Consider the following 22,008-nt stretch of genomic DNA (forward strand, 5'->3'; position numbering starts at 1 on the left):
GAGATTGATTTCAACATGCCATTAAGGCTGTAGCATTTTAAAATTCCAGCCCCAAGAGCTGCCCTGCCCTACCACGTTCAGCGCGGCTGCTGATGATCTATTATTCTCTGTAATGAAAGAGTTGACCTTCAGTTATCTTGAAAGCCCTGCAGGCCTGTGGAGGAGAGCGTCAAAGTCAAAATTTAGTCCCAAGGTTTGCCATCTTATTATTTGAAAAGATTTCTTTTTTTCTCTTTGTACCATTGTCAGAAACTTTGCTTTTCCTCTAATAAAAAGGTGCTTTTGCCAATAGGTACACTGATCTCTTGTCTGTGAAAGGTGAAAACGCACCATGCTAATGTCCGTTTCGACCCCCGGGATGATCTTAGCTGTGATAGCAGGACCTCTGCCTTAGCCAGGTCTCCCACCTGCGATATAACGTGTCAGTATAAATACCAGACTGTCCTCAGGCTTCCTGTTGTGCGTGTTGATAATAATAATGATGTAACAGCTTATTCGCAATAAGCTACAGACCAATGTCAAAAGAGCTGGAAGGGATTCGGTGTCAGGGATTCAGGAAGGACAGTTCAGCAGCTGACGGTAGCTGCTTTCCTTTTTGATGATGATTCTTCTTTTGTTTTGCCATTTAAGAATCTGATTAAAATGTATTTCCTTTCTTTCTTTTAGATCTTCATATTTGAGAACAACATCTACTATCGCTCTACAGTGGAGAGCCGCTCCATTCGTCTGGTGTCTACTGGCAAGGAGGGGGTCATCTTCAATGGGCTCAGTGATTGGCTGTATGAAGGTAAGACAGAAAAAATGTTGCTGTTAAAGGAAAAGTTTGGCTTTTGGATATGATTGTGCTTTGTATAGATTAAAAAAACCAGATGGATAACAAGACACATTTCCACTATACAAAATAAATGAATACTTGCACCTCAGTAAGCCTAATTTTGAGATAGTAAAATCACTCTCACCACTCCCACTCCCACCACAGGAACTACTCACCAGTCATTTGCATAATGCAACATATGGGAGAGGGATCACAAATTGACAATACTTCATTTTAAAGGGTCATATGGTAAAAATGTTCCGAACTGCTGACTTAAGTCATGATGACCAATATTGAAAATATGTAAAGTTAACCTCTTTCCTCCATCTATAGTCCCTCTCCATCTTCTTGCTCTAATTTAAACACTTCTGCAGTTGCACATATATTAGTGAGTAATGACATGAGACAGTGTGACTCCGGAGCGTCTGCAGCCACATTAGTATTTTTGGCGTGTAGCACTTGATTTCCTACAGGTAAATTAAAAAAGCCCTGAAAATGAATGAATGTTCTACATCAGTTGATTTGCATTAATTCATCAGTGGCGTGTGTTGTACACACTCTGATACAGATGTCACGCTGCACTCCAAGCGTCAACGCCACCGATCAAAGCTCACCTGTGTGCCTCGCAGCAAAAACGAATGGGTGATGTGTTGGCATTCAACTAATGAATTTATATCCGCTGTGCTGGGTGCACTCTCTGCTCCAGTGGAACAGCGTTTTAATAACAGAGCGAGAGGGACATCGGGAGCAGCAAGCACATAGATGTAGAGATAGCAGAAATATAGACAGCCTATGATATACAGTACGCTGTTAATCCTCATGGATGTAGTATAACACAATATATATGTGTTTGATAATGTGAATGGCTGCCACCGAGGAGGCCACTGAGGATTTAGAAGCTGTGATGCAGAAATTATCTGAGGTTACCAGTACACCAGGACTAGAGCTATGTTTCCTCTTGGTCTGTTTTTATTTAATGTTATCAACCCACGGCTCCTCTTATCTGTGCATTAGCCAGGCTGTCATTGGAAACCGCATCCATCGTTCAAGAGCAATATCCATTCTCATCCATTTAAACATTAATCGGAGCGTTATTGCAGTGTCTGACCCCCTGACTCATATTTTTGCGCTTCTGAAGGCTTGGTAATTTACACTCATCATTTATTGACCACATAAATCTTGCGCTGAGAGATAAAACACAGAATCAGCTTCATAATGTTGAGATAAAAGTGAATTGTGAAACAAGAGAATTGTATTTTGTGTGTGTTTGTGTTCCTGCATATTGAAACATACTTTTCAATGTGATGTAATGGCATGTTGAGATTCTTCCAGTTGTCCTCTGGTTTGATAACAGAAAAATGTATTTCATTATCTCGAGATATAAAATAAATTAGAATATTTGTGCTTATCTTCACTGTATTTGTTAGCCTGTACTTCATTATTAGATATATCTAGAGATAATAAGGTAGTTATAGCAAAATTGAAACATAACAGGCTTACACTAATGTTTGGGAATCATGGTTACTTTGGCCAGTTTTTTTAGGTACAGCAAGCTATAGTTGAACAGCACTGCCCTTAATCATAGCCACATGAAGCTTGCACTATTCAGATTTTGTAAGTTTGGAGTGATGATGGACCAGTGGATAAAAAACATGCCTTTGGTGTCGGAGACCTAGGTTTGATTCCCACTGTGACATCCACCAATGTGTCCCTGAGCAAGACACTTAACCCCTAGTTGCTCTAGAGGCCTGCGACCTCTGGCATACAATTGTAAGCTAAATGTAAATGTTTGGGAAAGGTGTTGATTCATCTGTATGAAGGCTGTAGTTCGAATTGTATTGCCTTATACTGATAGGTGTTTGTATTATTTTGTCCATCCCATTTATATAAATGAGGGTAGACTTAAGTCAAACCCTTTCTTTAAAAGTTGTTAAAACACAAGTTGCAGTGAAGTAAAGCACCAAAAAATGTGATTACACTAAAACTCCTTTTACAACAATAGTATTACAATTAAATTCAGCATGTTTTTTCCCCTTTAAACATACTACTTTACCTTGGTAGCTTTACAACTATGTAAATACACTATATGGTCAAAAGCATTTTCAGGGTTTGGGATATCTATGCTCGTAAGTTCCAGTTAAAGGACGTCTTAATGCTACATCATTGAATGATAGGTTAGGATTTTTCCTGTTTTTATGGTATTTTCTGTTTCGTCCTGTGCACAAAGCCAGGTTCACACAGCCCTTACCTCAACCCCTTGTAGTACCTTACGGATGAACTGGAACACCGACTGTGAGCCAGGCCTTATCTCACAGTGGACGACCTCACTAATGCTTCTGTGGCTGAATGGGAGCAAATCCCTGCAGCCAGGCTCCAAAATCTTGTGGAAGACCTTCCCAAAAGAGTGCAGGCTGTTATAACGGCACGTTAATGCCCATGATTTTAGATTGAGATTTTCAACAGTCACGTATGGGTTTAATGTTCAGGTATTCTGTATTAGTAGCTGATGATGATGATATCTTGATTTATTTGTATCTGGTTTTATTTCTTTATTGTTGCTTATACACTAAAAGTAATTTTCATTCCCATTAATGATAAATCTCCGTTAAAAAAATTGTATAATCCTGTAAATAGATTTGCCATTGATGTGTTGATGAGAGCATCTGCAGGGGAGCTTAGAAGCCACGCCGGGTTGTGTAATGTTTACGTTCATCAGTGAGTCTGCAAGGCAGAAGATTTTCCATGCTAATGACTCAGGTTCTGCTCTGGCCAAGGTCAAGCTGAGGCTCAGACTGCCGCTGAGGAAAAATGAGGTCTTAAGCTCTGGCTGTCGCTGCGCGGCAGATTTGATGCTGAGGGGTGAAAGGTTGGCAAATAATCTCCCAGGCTTGAATATCCTCTGGCTTGCATTGCTGTTTAATCCATGAGTGTGTGTTTGTAATGTGAATTTAGGAGAGACCAAAAGAGACGGGGGGAAAAAATTAAAGGGACACCATTGGCTGTGTGTAATAGTCCAAAACGCCTCGGGAGAGTCTCAAGTGTTCAGTCATCTGTCGGCTGTCTGATTATTGAGGCTGCACTGATACTGACACATCCTGCAGTGTGACGCAGCCCAAGGAAACAACTGTTTATTGGGAGCTGGTGCGCTGAGATAAAAACCCGGCGTTGCTTTGATTTGAGTCATGTTTGCCCCATAGATGTTTGGCTAGATGACTGTTTGCATCAAGAGGCTTGTTCGCAGGCTTGTGTCTGTTTATCGCTCTGTTTGTGGCTGAGCCTGAGGGACATAGAGTAACCACATAATCAACACGTGTGGGCTGTAAAGGGAAAGATTAATAAAGGGAATAAAAAATGTTGGTTTTAGTTTGGTGTGAATGCAAGCTGAAACTGATGTGAGACACACAGCTGGTGAATCCAAGCTGCATTTCCTGTGGATTGTCTCTCAAAAATCAGGTTTGTGAAAGTCAGTTTCAAACAGTCTTTTCAGCATGAAAGGAAACTTTTTGTGCAAGATTTTGTATTTATTTCTTTGATATTTTCTTTGTAGAGTACTGATTTGGAGTTATTAGTAAAGTGATTTTTTTTTTTTCTTTTGCCACAATTTTAGGATCAAATCAGCAAAGCTGTGCATTGACAGTTTAATTAACATTCTAAATAATGTCTTTAGGCTTGTATTTTTAATTATCTGTAGAAATCATGGAAACAAATGCTTGCATGGGGGAAATAAATATATGTTTTTGCAATTTCTATTTCCCATTCATATACTGTAAAACAATAGTGATTCAACCTGGTGGTAAAAGAGATGTTTTTGGTAGGAAGAGAGGGTTGTTTATAATAGAAGGGTAAATAGTCATCTAGATAGAGTATCTTAACATGGCTGTACAGTCAAAAGGAAAGAGTGTCACTTGTCAATCACATCACAGTACAGAAAAAAGAAGTGGTCTGTGTAAAGTACGGGGTAAAAGGGGTACCCCAGTAATTTAGTATTACAATTCCATAAAGTTGGGAGAGGCTCACAAGAGACATATTTCTAAAAGAATGGGGGAAAATTGAAAAGCAGAGGTTGAGATACCCTGACTTTTAGTTTGTGGTATGGGTCAAGTTCTTAAATGGCCTTTTCTTTTAAACCTAGCATTTTTGTAACGCAACGTTTCTGTCAAAAAATTTCATCTCAAACCCTGGTGACCTCATCAGGGTAATTTTGTCAAATTTCCCTCCAGATCGACAGATTACACTTTACAACTGTTTTGAAGCCTAAGTAGGACTCCTTGTGACAAGTAAACTCAACTTCCTGTGTAAGTTACCATAAAACGTCAATTACTATTCAGGCTTTTTATTTGCTTAAATCTCTGAAATCACGCTGCCTATAGTTGAAACAGGCCTTTAATCCCTCGCCTATGCCAATAAATAAATCTGAATGAATAATATATTAGTGCTCACTATTTCTGTAACATTAAGTAAACCATTGAATTGTGGAGAATCTAACAGATCTAATGATGTGTAGCATGTCCATATTGACAAAAGTTTAAACATTTATATTTGCATGCACAATCTAAGCAGCTTAGTACTAAACTCAAGCAGGTGACCCAGTGGGCTTCAAGAGGTTTTATACATGCAAAGAACCTCTGTAAAAACCAAACCTGGCTTCTAATTGAGACCTGTGTTTATTTGTCAAAACATGTAGACACATCAGGTCAGTAATAGCATCAGGCATCTAATTGGGAATAGGCTTTTAATTGAAGTTTTACGATATAACAGCACCAGAGAGGGAGACCAAGAAATAACAAACTGAAAATATGTCTTTGGTACCATTGCAGGGTAGATGTATACTCAGGGGCTACATCCTCTACATCTTTCCTACTCTTCTGTTTTCTTAATATAGACCTGCTAAAAAAAACAACACTACTCACTGTAATAGCACTTTCTTCGTATAGCACTGTTGTTTTTGGATTGAGCCACAAACTGTAGATGTCTGAAGATGCTGAGCAAAATCTCACCTCACTCTGTCATGTGCTTTTCTATTCTTGCTTAATTATCACTTGCACTCTCACCTCAGTCTGCACAGTGGCGTCTTCGTCACAGTATTTATAGTAACAGCTATGTTTCACTGACATGTTTTTTTTTGTTGTTTTGTTTTTTTTTGGCATGTTGGGTGGGAAAACTAGAATTTCATGTCACCTAAACAACCTGCCTGTCAGTGAGCTAGGAGAAGGGTGTGTCTCTGCTGTCACATTTCAACTTGAGCAAACTAGTGACTTTCTTCTTTTAGTTACATTTACTGGGACAAAATAATACATTGGTTCACGATCAGTTAGTGGGGCATAATAAATCCAAGCCAGCTTTTCTAGGGTTTTTGTTTTGTCTTGTGTGATTGGTACAGGTGACTGTAGGATTGATTAAAGTGTTACCTATGATTGGTGGGGTGGACTACTGGCTGTGAATATTCAGAACACAAGAGGAAAGTAGCTGGACTCCAAAAAAAAACTGCATATCTTTCTGTGCTCTGGTGCTGCTCTATTTTATGGTTTTAGCATGTGACACTGCTGCCCTCTGTTGGAAACACGTGGTAGACTTTGATCACTTTGTCAATACTAGAGCCTTTAATACTACCAAATGCCTCGTAACCTCAATAGGCATATAGTTTTTAGTATTTTTACTAGTAGCAAGAAATGGACAAAATGCCACCTGCAATGTTTCATTGTCTTTGCTTTTTCTCATTTGTTCAGCGTCCCTGTATCTGCTCCTTGCACTCACCATTTCCCATTGGCCACTTGACTCAAGGTGTCTCATGCATTAATCATGTCTTTTACCTAGTGAACAATATATTCTGCAGGATGGAGAACATGGAGCACAAGGAGATGAGCCTCCTAAAGCTCAAGTTGGAAATAATCATAATGAGGCGGCTAGAAAAAGAAAGACACAATCTAATGACACAAGTGAAAGACAATTAGAGGTTCAATTCTCATCAAAAGTGGTTTTAAAACTCCCTTCTCTCATTATTACTGTCTCTCCTTTCATCCCCTCACTTTTTTATTGTCACGCACACGTCAGGATTCTTCTGGAAACTACTTTCTCCTCGACTAGCCAAGGTGACTGGGCGGCCCCAGCCGAGCGCATCCGACAGCCCGGTGGTTCCACTCCACATGGAAAGCTTTTTAAGCTGCCGCTGGTGAAGTCAGCAGGCAGCGGCAGAACCGGCCATGCGGGAAATCATTTTTATTATTTAATTTTTTTTTTCGTCATTTGCAAATGTAGCATAATGCTGTGCTGTGCTGCTCTGTTCATCATCAGACAGTGAGATCCAATTATTCCCCACTGAGCTGTGCCAGCAGGGTTCAGCTGGACACACCAGGCATGCAGGGACAGCAAAGACTAACTGGACTAAATGTTGCCTTTAGCCCTATTTCTTCTTTTCACTAGCGGAGATGTCTGGTGTTATAATTATTTGACCAGTGTCCAGCAGTGGAAGACACTACAGGCGCTATAACATTTGCAGAACTGCTTTAGAGAACAAACGTACATAAGCGTCTGTATTGGGGGGTGTTTGTCAAATGATGCTGCATCTCAAGTAATTCTACCAAGCGTGCACAGTTAATGAAAATGCTAATTGGTAGTTGATGTCTGTTAATTCCCCAAAGCCAGCACCCAGCCCCACAGATAAACAGCATTAATGAAATTTTAATTGCAAAAGTTGATTTAAATGTAGCCAGTGGCACGCTGTAACAATAAGTCGAACTGTTTTCGATGCCGTCTGCGCTGTCGCCACAGACTTAATAATGAAGTAGAATTGTCACAGCCATGCTTTATGTTGTCAAAAAGTTCTGTCCGTGAGCTTTTATTTGCATAATTTCTTAATAACTCACTGTGTCTTGACAAGGAGTAGGTGTAGCAGCAGAGATGAAGGACCTGGACTGCTCTTGTCCCCCGTTATGTTCCTTCTTTGTCTTTTGAAGAGTGTGAGTGATTGCTACATAAACACACCTGCACGCTCAGGGTCTCAAGGGAAACCCTCTAGGTCGCAGGTCTGGAGTGAGTTGAAGTGAGTTTCTTGGTGTAAATGGTACACACACACACGAACACGGAGATTACAACAACCCAAGAACTAAAGTTTTCTGGTGAAGTGCTCTGTGTAGTTGTACCTGGTGAGAAATTGCTCTTTGGTTCATTTCTAGGAAATGTAGCGGAGTTCTATTTTGGTCAATAGGCTGTACCCAGATTAAAAGCTGCTGTGATTTATGACCTCGCCATTTGGTACTCTGTGTGTGTGTGTTTGTGTGTAGATTTGAGTGAGTCCAAATATAGTAAACAGGTCAGGTAAGAGTTAGTATGCTGTATTGGTAATAGGGCAGAGAGCGCCACTTTATTTGCTGCCACTTTGGCGGGGGGGGGAGTGTATAATAATTAATTTTCATATTTTGATTAAATGGTTTTTAATGAACTGGTATTTTCTTCTGGTACTGTGGGTATTGGCATTTTCACTTTGACACTTGCTCAAGCTACGCATTTCTGACTGTTGTGTTATCACAAACGGGGCGGCCGTGGCTCTGGAGGTAGAGCAGGTGGCTCTGGAGGTATTGCAGGTTGCCCGTTAATCGGAAGGCCGGCGCCTCCAGGCTGCATGTCGAAGTGTCCTTGGGTAAGATACTGAACCCCGAATTGCCCCTGTGGCGGCTGTTCCGCCACTGTATGAATGTGTGTGAATGTTAGTTTCTGTTTGAGCTCTTAGGCTCAGTGTATGAATGTGTGTGAATGCAAGGTAGTGTAAAAGCGCTTTGAGTGGTCGAAAAGACTAGAAAGGCGCTATACAAATACAGAACATTTACATTTACGGAGCAAACCGCTCAAGTTTACATCCATAAATCCAGTACAGTGAACAATAGCAGACAACATTCATGTGGGAACAATTTAATGAGTTTCTGTGAAACAGAGAGCATTGCAATAAAAAGAGTACTGCTAGTGATACAGTATTTTATACACATTTCTCCCATAACACCTGTTCATTTCTAACTCTGACAAGGAACAACAGTGATCTTCTGCTGGCCTGCAGCCATGTAATTAACTTGTCTCTCTGTTGTGTGAGTTTTTATTCACTGTCATTATGATTGATGGTCATTTTCTTCTCACTCTTCCAGAGGAGATTTTCCAATCCCATATTGCTCATTGGTGGTCTCCAGATGGTGCCAGGTTAGCATACGCCACCATAAATGACACCCTGGTGCCCAGAATGGAACTGCCCATGTTCACGGGCTCCCCCTACCCAATGGGGAAAGAGTACCACTACCCTAAGGTGCACAGTTTTATCCTTGACACCACTTTGATGAATTTAGTTTTTGCTAGAAGTGTTGTTATAAAATAAAAATTTTATTTGTGTCCTATTGTGTCCCATTCAGGCCGGTGAGGAGAACCCAGTTATCACGCTGTATGTTGTGAACCTAAACGGCCCTCTTCACACCATCGAGATGAGGAGACCTGATGATCCCAGGATAGGGTGAGGCAGTCAGGCTGTCAACTAATCAACCGCTCTACTCAGTCAAATGATGCACATTTTACACCTGCATTCATTCCATAAATTTACATGTTCATATTCACATGTTCTCTCACATGTAAACAGTCTCTATATATTCATTTTCTGATGCTATACAGGTTAGCATAGTTCTCAGAAATCATATTCTTTGAATTTCCTTTGTATCCGTATTTTCTGCTGCTGTCATTGCATATCCTGCACAGACTCTGTAAATTTTATGTCTCCAGTGATGCATTTTTACTTAATGTGGTTCTGTGTTTAGTCCCATTAAGTTTAATGCCCTCATTTGCTCTTTTCGTATTTATACCCAATTTTTTATTCCTCCTTTATTCCGCTGTGGCTCATTATATGCTGCTCTAATATCTCAATTTCTCTGCAAGATCATTAATGTTTCATCCCTTTTTAAAATTCTATCACAATTTACAATTAGTAAATCGAAACATTTTGGCACTTTTTTTTGTCACAAACAGTTTTGTCTCAGTGATTGACCATTTACTGATCAGCAGAACTTGCAATATAAACAAAGTTAATCATTATTTAATCGTTTCTTTGTGTTTTTCAGTGAGTACTACGTGACCATGGTGAAATGGGCCACCACCACCAAGCTGGCCATCAACTGGCTGAACAGAGCCCAGAACATCTCGATACTTACACTGTGTGAGGCCACAACGGGAGTTTGCACAAAGGTACGCCTGAGTCTTTTGTGTGTTCTACTATTATGTGTACTGTATTTATCAGTGATCATACATCAACTGAAACATGCCAACCTCTTTCTACAGAAACATGAGGATGAAAGTGAAGGATGGCTGCACAGACAGGTGAGAATATTGACACACATGTAAGATGTATTTGGAGTTTTTGATTGCAGCACTTAGAATCTGCTCTGGCAATGTTACAGGCTTTGTTGTCTTTTGTAAATTGGATAACTTTTACGTTTACCAAGTTATTTATATAGTTTTTAAATAAAATACTCTCTGCGTCTTCAGAATGAGAAGCCTCTGTTTTCCAAAGATGGGCTGAAGCTGTTCTTTACTCGTGCCATTCCTCAAGGAGGCAGGGGCAAGTTCTTCCACATCTCCATGTCCATCTCTCAGGTAGCAGGATATTTATGTGTACAGTATTGTTTAGCAAGAGTTAACAAACATGTATCATGTTTATTATACTGTCTGATTATTGTATCCTTATAAATAATCCTTATAACTGACAGTGAATGTAATTAATTAAAATGTGTTTTATGTTCCAACGACTTTGTAAGAATGAGTGTCGAAATCAATAGGCAATTTTGCAGTTAAACATTTTGCAGTTATTCTTGGTATTTTATGCACATTTTAAGTAATTGTATTGTCAAAATATGCAATTGCCATCATACAATGAAGTCACCACATTCTTGTACTTTTCTGTTTATTTCCAAAGCCCAACACCAGTACAGACACACTGCAATCCATCACATCTGGAGACTGGGATGTCACCCAAGTCCTGGCCTATAATGAGGACAGCCAGTTGATGTGAGCACCCACAAACCAAACCAGCATCACCCTCCCAGTCATGGCAAAAAAACAACTGTTACAGTTCTGTAGTCATCTTCCTGTATGTAGGAACCGCAGTTTTTAATTATAAGCAAACGAAAGTCACATGTATGGACGCGTATTTATCAGCTCATTTATTGGATATTTTTGAATTCATTCATACTGTCATTGTGTGAGAGATTTGGCCTTTAAACTAAACCTGGTTTGACTCTCTATAACCTTGGCTAAACACAACGTCAGCTGTCTTTGTCATAATGAGGACATGAGCAGCACGCTCAGCTTGAACGCTATGATAATAATAGTCAGTCATTTAGCTGACGCTTTTATCCAAAGCGATTTACAATTGCTATATATATTAGAGGTCACAACCTTTTGAGCAATTAGGGGTTAAGTGTCTTGCTCAGGAACACATTGGTGGATGTCACAGTGGGAATTGAACCCAGGTCTTCAACAACTAAGGCATGTGTTTTATCCACTGCTCCATCACCACACCTAGATATAAAAAAAATAAGACAATAAGATAATAATAAAAGAAGATAATTAAAGTTAAATACAAATTTTATAAGAAACATCTTTTAAACTTGTTTTCTTGTAAATCATGTCAAATTTAAACATATAGGGTTGAACAAAATACCAGTTCATGTGATAAGAAGATCTTAAAACATTCTGAAGAAAATTGACATGTTTGCTGTTTCAGCAAATCTCAAGGAAGGATTTTGCTGACGATTTCATACAAGAGAGACAATGGGTTAAATATTACAGCACCACTGACAGAGAAGGAGCGAGACCCCCCCATTCACATGCTGGGTGTCTCTGTATCTCCCTGCATTTGAGTGCTTCAGTTACACGGACAGAGCACAGTGAAGCAGGTTGTTTGTTGGTGTACAACAGATAAATTACCCTGTTTATTTACAAGATGTATATCGATTACAAGACAGCAACTATACTTCCTGTCTCCTGTGCTGAGCTTCGGGTTCTTCAACCAGCTGGTACAGCTCCACACAATAAACTGCTCTAAATGTGTTCAACGAAAAAGCGCCTTTGTTGCACCCGTAAAGAATGTGACTCATCCCCAACACTCCCAGATCGTTTCACACCCACACTCCAGGCCACAAGGCAACTGTGATCCGATTAACATGATCTCACATGTGCACACTTGCATTATCACCAACAAACAAACATGTACAACAAACAAAGTTACTCGTCGCCAGTGTTGAAGTCACATGAAAAACTCTCTCACACAAAACCTCTTCCCCAAGGGGGTAAGATTTGGCCTACTTCTGTTTCTTCCTACTTCTAAAAGGACTCATCCCCCCACAACACACCACCTCACCCCCCTTTCCCCCCCATCATTAATTTATGAAACATCTATTCTAGTGAGTAGATGTGGCGCTGCTTGTGTGTTCCAGGTGTTTTTTTTTTTCCCACTCCCCAAGCTGAGTGGTGAACACAGCTCTGCTTAAGCCACAAAAAGTCTAAAACTTGTATATGCTATACCTAAACTCAAAATCTGCTGCCATGACATTCTGTGTTCTCCTATATTAATGTAGATACTTCTTGAGCACTGAGGATGGTCCAAAGCGAAGACATTTGTACAGGTAATGGCTGTTAATCTGCATTATCTTATCAGCAGCTGTTGTTTTGGAAGTACAACATTATATACATTTTGCTCATTCGGATTTTGAAAAAGTCTCCAAAATGTTAAATGTTAAATGTCTTGTTCTTTTTTTCCTTAGCGCGGACACATTTGGTTCGTTCAACCGCCGCTGTCTGTCGTGCGCCTTGTCCGACAGCTGTGGCTACATCAGCGGCTCCTTCAGCCACAACATGAGCTATTTCCTGTTAAACTGCCAAGGTAGCTAACACGATAACTTTGACTCATGTCCCCCTACATTTTGAACTCTATCAGCCTCTATCTTCCCTCTCAAGTCTTTGTCCTACTTATTCACCTTATGTAGACACCTAGGACTCTTTTTAAACAATGTTAAAAAAAGCACATGTGCACAGGGTCAAAGAGGGGAGATCTAAGCACACCTGCTACTTTAATAACAGCACAGCATTGCATAACAGGGTCAGCTAATACAAGTGTGATGTACAAATCAGAGGGGGGTTGTGATTAATAATTTTCCCTTGAGCCAGTCACATCACTCATTCCCTACCATTTTACAAACCATAATGAAAATGGCTCACCAAGAGTCCAATCATCCAGTTCGGTTTCATCAACAAGGAAATAATAGAATATATTAGCCAGCCAGTTTCTGCCATAATTTTGCAGCAGAGGCTGTAGTTCAAATATCCATCATCCATCCTTCAGATAGCTAGAGGGATTTTACCAGCTGAAGTGGCAGCCAAATAGCTTGTAAATGTTATGAAACAAAAAGTACATTTCCCTCCTGAAATAAAGCGGAGTAAAGTATAAGGTACCATAAAATGGAAATAATTACGTGAAACACACACATTTAAAAGTTGTACTTAGGTACAGGACTTGAATAAATGTACTTAATTTCTACTACCACATTCACCATTATTCTAGCATGTGTTTTCAGTATTTCCTGCTCACTTAATGATCAAAAAAGTAACATTGTGCTAAAAATAGACCCGCGCTTTGTGTATCTATCCCCCAGTTTTTAATGAAACAAATGCACTCCCGTCTTGTTGTTCCTCTCCTTCCACCTATCGTCCATATTTCCTGTTGGTCACGAAAATGCCAAAAGAATGTTATTTCAAAAATGTCAAAGCGCTGCTGCAAAAATAGAGCGACAAGATGAGTTTCTGTGAAGACTTGTAGCTTCAATATGTAATCACTAATCCAACAATTTTGTGTCGATCCTCTCTGAACCTCACTATGTGATCATCAGTGAACTCAGGTCAAACAGGAAATGACCATGATGCCATCAAACCCTCTCTGCTGACCCCAGAAATCGCTGATAGTCAATGGTTCTGCACCTTATACATTTGTAATCCACATCTCCTCACAGTCTGCCTAGAATAATTTATGTGATGAGGATATGATATCATTACCATGGGGAGAGGGAGTGGGAGGAAGAAAAAGAGAGAAAGAGAGTGAGCGGCTTGTGTGCTATCCACTATACACAACCACAATGTTCCTGTACTGTGTTTCCCAATTTGCTAAGTGCATCAATCACTTAATTTGCTTTCCCTTCTCTCTTTTCTCTTCTGATTTGAGGTTTTAGGGCTAGTGTGAGAGAGACCTTGCTTCTGTTGGTGGCCTGGATATAGAAAAGCTATTTCAGCTATTGCATTACATAAAATTGAATAAGCAAAGAATCGCCTCTTTGCCAAAGGATCGGGGATGCCTGTTTTTATTTTTTTGCAGCTTTATTGTTTGCAGTCACTGGAGGAGACGTCATCGTGCATTTGATGATGAACACAGAAAGAAACAAAAACTAAATATACCATTGTACCTTGTAAAAAGACAAAAAATGTAACCCACTCACTGATGTCTTTGAAATGTAAACAGTGCCTCATAAAACAGAGCCTCCACATGTCAGGGTCAAATATAAAAGTACAGGACAGTCTGGTGATGGGATCAAACTTTCTAATTTTCTCTCTAGGGCGGGACATCCCATTTGTAGCTGTTTACAAGACACAGAGAGACGGAGAAAGTGAGACGCAAGACAGAGAGAGTGAGTATTTCAAGTTATTCACAGATTTGCATTTACAAGACTCTGAATTATGTTAAAGACATTACGAGTGACCTTATACAGAGTAGCATAACAGCTACATTGAAAATGACCTTGTCAAAAGGGGACAGAAGTGTTTCCATAGCAGTGCAGAATGACCATGTTTCCAGTGGGTCACTGTTTGTCTATAAGCCAAGTCCAGCATGATGGCAGTAATCACATTACTTCTCTCAATGGATGTCCTCATTAAATTATGACCTGCCTAACGGCTATATCAGCATACTGTAATAAGATTACTACAGTGTGCGTGTGTGTGTGTGCACGTCAGTGTCATCTTTTACCAATGTGATAGAAATGGAAATGCTGCAGTGTAATGTAATTACTGTAGATTATGCAATGTATTCTGCTGTTTAACAGTGTCTTTAAGTGCAATGATGTTTCCCAAATTTTCACCTACCAAACTGGTGAGTTTGCCTTTTTTTTTTAAAAGGCCTTGACTGATCTGTTGAAATCACCATGACTCACATTCATAAAGTATAATCATAGAAATGCAATCAGTATGCCATCATTATTAACAAGGCTAAGGGTCTCCAGCTACATTAGCAGCTCTGAGAGTCAGTACTTGAGCTAAATGCTAAGATCAGCATGCTAACTTCAAGTAGTGGACCAAGCATCTAGCCGACATCGCCATTCTGCTAACGTGACCAATAAAGATGTCTTGTTAAAGTGCCTTCAATTTTAATAGGATATGAGGCCATTATAGGTCAAATTACATTGTGCAGTGACAGAGTCAAGTTCATATCGGAAGTAGTCTCTATGCATACATACAGAAACACACTGACTGTTGGCTCCAGCCAGTAATCCAGGCAGAGCTCTTCTTCTTCTCCTATTCCTGTTCTCCATTAGCCTGGTATCTTTTATATGAGTTTGTCAGTATGGGCAGCAGTCTGTGTAAACTGTCAAAAGGCAGCATCCAGGAGGGAAAATCCACAAACCAATCCCAAAATACAATGGTTGCTACATCGCCTTTGACTCCAGCAGTCATGGCAACCAAGGGTGATAAGTTAGTGTTGCACAAAGCATCTGGTTACAACTGGTTCTCTGCTCTCAGGACAACCTCTTGAGGCATGAGGAAAAATTATAGCTGCAGTTTTTCTGGTATGCATTCCGTTGGAGTTCATACAGAAGGTTTTGTAGGATGAGATGCTCTGATATTTAATGAAGCTGCTTTCTTGTATGCATAATGCATATTTTAATAGTCTTTTTGTGGACAGATTTGCATGAAAAAGTGTTGTGTTGATATTGAACCTCTTGTTAACTGGTAAAATAATACACCTGATCTGATTCACAAGGAAACAATATCAAGCCGATCTGAATTTTAGTATTACTGTTAAGATCAGAGGTTTGCTGTACATTGCAGCATGACTTGGTTGCAAGCTCTGGCCATGTTCCTGTCCAAACATTAATACTAAACTTTCTAAACTGTAATCTCATTGTTTATCATGTTCTGTGTGCAGGTATTGCAGAAGTATATAAACTGGAGAGTAATCAGAACCTGAGGCTGACCCTGGACTCCATGCAGATGCCTATAGTGGAGTACAAGGAGATCAACATGGATGACTACAGTATGTTTCATGTGCCAGAGCTACATTTACATTAATGGACAAGTAAAGTTCATGAATACACATTATCTGATAGCTGACTAAGACATATTTCAATAAACAAACACAATGCAAACACATTATGTACTCTCATAAGAAGCAAATGCAATACTGCACAGCAATGGATCCAAACTTTTTGGCCTCTTGATCCTTTAAAATGAAGCAATTGTCAATTAGCTCAAACAAATACTTTAAAGTGAAGATTCTCCCCTCTTAGACTGTTTATTTAGAATTATTTTTAGGCCTGAAGGGGGAAAACTATGTGGGATTTTAGAAATCCTAGGAAAATGAGCTTAATTTTGTGTAGTTTTTCTTTTCTATCTTGTTGATTATCTTGTGACCCCTTTGGGGCTCCCAACCCCCAGGCCAGGAATCACTACTTTGCAGTACAGAAATTTAATCAGTAATGTTTAATTGTACTATAATTTACTCCAACTTTTTACTCCTCAATACCTATGTAAATTTCAGATATACACTGCTCAAAAAAAATGAAATAATCAATAAATACTCCTTTCTTTACATAATTGAATGTCCTGACAATAAAATCACACAAATTATCAATGGAAATCAAATTTATCAACCCATGGAGGTCTGGATTTGGAGTCACACTCAAAATCAAAGTGGAAAACCACACTACAGGCCGATCCAACTTTGATGTAATGTCCTTAAAACAAGTCAGAATGAGGCTCAGTAGTGTGTGTGGCCTCCACGTGCCTGTATGACCTCCCTAGGGCTCTGGCAGTGCTCCTCCTGCTCCTCCTTGCACAAAGGCGGAGGTAGCGGTCCTGCTGCTGGGATGTTGCCCTCCTACGGCCTCCTCCACGTCTCCTGATGTACTGGCCTGTCTCCTGGTAGCGCCTCCGTGCTCTGGACACTACGCTGACAGACACGGCAAACCTTCTTGCCACAGCTCGCATTGATGTGCCATCCTGGATGAGCTGCACTACCTGAGCCACTTGTGTGGGTTGTAGACTCCGTCTCATGCTACCACTAGAGTGAAAGCACCGCCAGCATTCAAAAGTGACCAAAACATCAGCCAGGAAGCATGGGAACTGAGAAGTGGTCTGTGGTCACCACCTGCAGAACCTCCTTTATTGGGGGTGTCTTGCTAATTGCCTATAATTTCCACCTGTTGTCTATTCCATTTGCACAACAGCGTGTGAAATTGATTGTCAATCAGTGTTTCTTCCTAAGTGGACAGTTTGATTTCACAGGAGTGTGACTGACTTGGAGTTACATTGTGTTCCCTTTATTTTTGTGTATTTAAGAAAAAAATACTTTGAACTATGACTTTCATAAAACTCTTTTTAGATGGGTTAGGTGGTACCGAATACTTTTATTAATGATACTTTATCATTATTGGTAATGAAAGCCAGGGTAGGCAACGTTGGAGAAACTAGCGAGAGACAGCTAGTGGTTGAAAGTATCCAAACGAAAAAAATCTGCCTCCTTCTGAAGCCACTTTCCCAAAATATAACAAAAAATGTATCTGAAATAAATTACCTACCCTAGATTTAAAGATAGTGTATGTTCATGTCCTCAATAACTGAAAAAGAATTTATTGCGCCTTTACTGTGTTTTTTGGATCTGCATTGCAGCCCTGTCGATGCAGATCTTCAAACCTGCCGGGTTCGTGGAGACAGCACACTATCCACTGCTCCTGCTTGTGTATGTATGAACACCTTTTCATGCACTTCTGAGTGCAGTACATGCAAAAAGTGTGTGTCCATTAGCAATGTTGACTCCACACATGTTCACACTTCACTCCGGGTTCTATGAGAACATGGCTGTCCTCATCAATGGAGATTTCCCGGACAGCGTTTTAATCAGGCTGCTTCGTCCTCTACTCTGACTGGAAAATAATTACACTGAGAGAGGAAACTTACCCTCCTGTCCACCCAGTTCTTTCATTAGCATTTCTTTCCTCAGGCGTTTAACTATCTTTTACTCTGCAGCTCAAGATTTTCAGAACTTAGCCCTTAGTCTGCGCATTAAATAAAAACCATAATTCCCTGTATGCTAATTTTTCGATTTAATGAAAGTGACCGTGACGGCTTATTGAGTCAAAATAAAGTCAGCTTTCCCATCAAGGGTTTATTTTGGGATCGGATATTGTTTCAGTTTGATTATTTGAGACTTGCAGGCGCTTAAACTGCAGACAGTAAGCAGAGAGTATCTGCAGATATCAAATTCACTTTAGATTAAGTTATGTCTGCTGAATCTGAAATGATAATTTTTAAGAGATGAAATTTTACTGTTTCGGATTAAGTTATGCCTGCTGTATGTTCTGCTTTCTTTCATCCTTGTACCACTTTCTGTACTGCTGATGTTGCAGTACCTTTCCTGCACAGCCATCTCACAGATACCCACAATAAATAGTTCACACCCCAAAACAGCCTAAATGTTTCTGAAAAGGAATTTGTAGGCAAATGTTGTATACCAAGAGAGTCCCAAACAGACACACTCATAATTATTTGACCTACTTTTCATTTTCATTTTGATATTTAAAAAAAAACATTGCATTTAGCAGTGTTGTAAGTTTGTCTTGGTTGTGTTCATGCAGCGACGGGACCCCTGGTGGCCAGACGGTGGCGGAGCAGTTTCACCTGGACTGGACCACCGTGCTGGTGAGCAGCTTCGGTGCCATCGTGGTGCGCTGTGACGGACGAGGCAGCGGCTTCCAGGGCACCAACCTACTGCACAGGATTCAGAAGAGGCTGGGCGTGTTCGAGGAACAGGATCAGAAGGATACTCTTAAGTATGTGATGTTTTCATCATGTCTGTTTAAAAATTGAATAGACACTAGGGTACCAGAGATCACTGTTGGCTCTGATAGAGATGTTTTAACACACAAAAATACATCTATTATAGAAGGTGCTTTTCAATAACACACACACACTAAAAATCAATGTCATAGCTTAGTGTTAACACATAGTGTTAACATCAGTCAACCAAATTACAAATGTGAACATATGTGCCACATATATTCACAAGAAAAGAACATGTCAAACAAGTGGCTTAAACCTTTACGTGTCTATTCAAACACCTCCTCTAATTACTTGCTGTTTTAAGAGTGTCTAGCTTTTATTTTTAGCACGCTCTCGCACACAAGTAGTTGGTCTAGGATTGAATAACTGTAGAAGCAGTAAAATAGTATTATAATCTTATCTGTGTTATGATTGCAAGTAGTACTTGTCATAATAGTAGTATTAATAGTATCCTTTAAAGTTCCTTGCATGTGTCGGCTACAGTTGTTCTGGTGATACAGTCTATACAAAAGTCCAAATAGAAATGTTCTTCCTTACTAGAACCAATGTTTATCTTTTGCAGTTTCATTTTGAAAGAGCCCTACATTGACAAAACCAGAGTTGGAGCATTTGGAAAGGTAAGAATATTCTCAATGTGTGAGTGAAAGAATCCCGCATGTCTTTGTGAACACCCAGGTTGCACTATTATGTTGTTATGAGTGTCAGCTTGGGAACCTAACAGGCTGCAATGTGTGAAAAACGCAGCGATACTCCATTCTACCAATATCTGAATTACACCACCTGTTCGAAAAGTTTGTAAAAAAAATCCTGCTGTCTGTTTGTGCAGTTCCTCAGGCTCTACGATAACAAGCATTTTTGTTCCTCAGGTGTATGGAGGCTATGTGACCAGCCTGTTGGTCAGCGGCGAGGAATCACCTGTCAAGTGTGGCGCTGTCCTCTCACCCATCACTGACTTTGAATTATATGGTAATTTTCTTTGCATGGACTTGTTTCTGCTGTATGTAGTAAACAAACACAATCATTCAGGCTCAGGCATCGCTGTCGTATAGAGTATATTCAGATTGCAAATCCAGCCCCTTTACAGGGACATGTGTTACCTGTATGTGTGAGGATAAACCGATGAGCTTGTTCACCCTTTCAGTGTGATGGTGCAGATCCGCCCAGAACCCAATCATAACAGTGCCAGACAAAGTTACGCCAGCCTCACCTCCACCACCGAGGAATAAAACATGTGAAATATAGAAATAGCGTGTGTCAAGAGAGTGACAGAGGCGGAGAGTGAGAGACGGAGCTCGAGAGACAGAGCTCATGTAGCTGCACCGAGTCAGGAAACTGCAAATTAAGGAGGAGCTGGGCGTTGCGGTGTGACTGATTTCCCATCTATTTGATTTCTCTTGCTTTGCCAGGGGGTGAGAGACATGCCATGACACTGTATAAGTGTGGAATTGCAAATGAGGACAGCTTCTAGACTAAAGAATATGTAGATGGGTGAATATATTAGAATATGGAGAAGAAAACCTGGAATTTTTTTCCGTCAGAGAACAAGGCAGAAATGACACATCCATCTTTTTATTACAATGAAGTTTGCTTTGATGTCAAAATCAAATCAAAAGTAATAATTAAAACCCTCTTTCCTCTGTAGCTTCTGCATTTTCAGAGAGATATCTTGGGCTGCCTAAACCTGATCCAAGGGCATACACGGTAAGATTTCAAATTCCAGTTGTGATAATTGTCGTAGTATCTCATTTGATCTAATTTGTTGCTGTATCTCTCATTACTCATCAGATGGCAAATTTAGCACACAGAGCATCTCAGTTCATGGATAAGAAGTTTCTTATTATCCATCCAACAGCTGATGGTAGGACAAGGATTTTCTAAGTCTTTCAGAAAATGTTGGGGGTTTTTTCTAAACCTTACAAGTAGCAAAACGATGTACTGCCTCTGACATTTTAGCATATGTCTCATTATGTCTTTCCAGAAAAAGTCCATTTCCAACATACAGCGAAATTCATTGCCCAGCTCATCAATGAAAAGGCCAACTACACCTTACAGGTATGCGGTTTCACTTTCACTCCTTTGTAATTACAACGGCTGCTGATCCAATTTCTCTGCTTGTCTTTCTTCGCCTGGTTCAGTTGTTCTCCAACCTTTGGGAGCACTGTGATCCCAGTGGGATCCCACAGCAGGCAGAGGATTAGCCCTCACAATGCCTTCATTCCACATAATGAGATTATGAGACCTTCTTGGGCATCCTGCATTAACACCAGGACTAATCCAATTAAGATACAATGCACTGCAGCTGAATGTTCATTGGAGCTTATTACTCACTGATAGGTTAGGTCTTAATCCAAAGTCAAAACCAAAAGGTATTCAATTTAAAATCATGCTTTGAAATTGAATCCATTTGGGTTGTGAACTTTAGGTTGAACAAACAAGATTTCACCTTGGGCACTGGCATTTTCTGACATTCAACGATTAATAAACTGATTAAATTAATAAACAGATCATGTGGTATTTAAAATAAATTTTAGTTGCATTCTTAGACTGTAGGCAGACTAGAATGTAAAGATACCTGATGTGGGTCACTGGCAGTGATGGAAAAACAACTACAACAGTAAAATTGTTTATTCGCTACTATTTTAATATGTAGTACATTTTCCTAATTATACTTACATACTTTTACTGAAGTACTGTAATATTTCCATTGCAGGATTGCACAGGATGTAGTATTAGTACTTTTACTTACATTAAGTAATGTGATAAAGGATCTGAATACTACTGAGTCCACTAAAGGTTAGTGGACATTTTAGGTTTGGTTCTCAATCATGAATTTGGAATCACCACAAAAAATATGATGGCAAACAGTACACACTATGTTTGCATAATCTTGCCTGTGACCGATTTTTAATTCTTATTCCCCTTTTTAGTCTTATATGCTGTCCTGTGTCAATTGGTTTATTCTCAAATCTTAATCCTAAACCTTAGATTGGATTCATGGGGAAGCATTATTAAGTCTCATCTTTACATGAGGGAAAATAGTTTCCTGGAGCGGAAAACTCATTTTGCACGTA

The 22,008-nt window shown here is 39.8% G+C and overlaps 1 protein-coding gene across 3 annotated transcripts in view; it reads left to right on the forward strand.

Moving 5' to 3' along the window:
- Positions 1–22,008, forward strand: part of dpp6a (dipeptidyl-peptidase 6a) — a 209,905-nt gene that overhangs the window by 185,118 nt on the left and 2,779 nt on the right. For all 3 annotated transcript variants that reach the window (XM_038731940.1, XM_038731956.1, XM_038731948.1), the window contains 18 exons: positions 667–787; positions 8,947–9,101; positions 9,205–9,302; positions 9,901–10,024; positions 10,118–10,156; positions 10,325–10,432; positions 10,752–10,843; positions 12,415–12,462; positions 12,601–12,719; positions 14,440–14,511; positions 16,026–16,133; positions 17,768–17,837; positions 18,733–18,927; positions 19,500–19,554; positions 19,804–19,903; positions 20,580–20,638; positions 20,723–20,795; positions 20,916–20,989. In XM_038731940.1, coding sequence (XP_038587868.1) covers positions 667–787; positions 8,947–9,101; positions 9,205–9,302; positions 9,901–10,024; positions 10,118–10,156; positions 10,325–10,432; positions 10,752–10,843; positions 12,415–12,462; positions 12,601–12,719; positions 14,440–14,511; positions 16,026–16,133; positions 17,768–17,837; positions 18,733–18,927; positions 19,500–19,554; positions 19,804–19,903; positions 20,580–20,638; positions 20,723–20,795; positions 20,916–20,989 — 1,710 coding nt within the window. The remainder of the gene's footprint in view (positions 1–666; positions 788–8,946; positions 9,102–9,204; positions 9,303–9,900; positions 10,025–10,117; positions 10,157–10,324; positions 10,433–10,751; positions 10,844–12,414; positions 12,463–12,600; positions 12,720–14,439; positions 14,512–16,025; positions 16,134–17,767; positions 17,838–18,732; positions 18,928–19,499; positions 19,555–19,803; positions 19,904–20,579; positions 20,639–20,722; positions 20,796–20,915; positions 20,990–22,008) is intronic.

The sequence above is a fragment of the Micropterus salmoides genome, unplaced genomic scaffold (assembly GCF_014851395.1).
Source record: "Micropterus salmoides isolate LMB-PRFRI ecotype aquatic unplaced genomic scaffold, ASM1485139v1 Ms_hic_scaffold_1, whole genome shotgun sequence".
Lineage (NCBI taxonomy): Eukaryota > Metazoa > Chordata > Actinopteri > Centrarchiformes > Centrarchidae > Micropterus > Micropterus salmoides.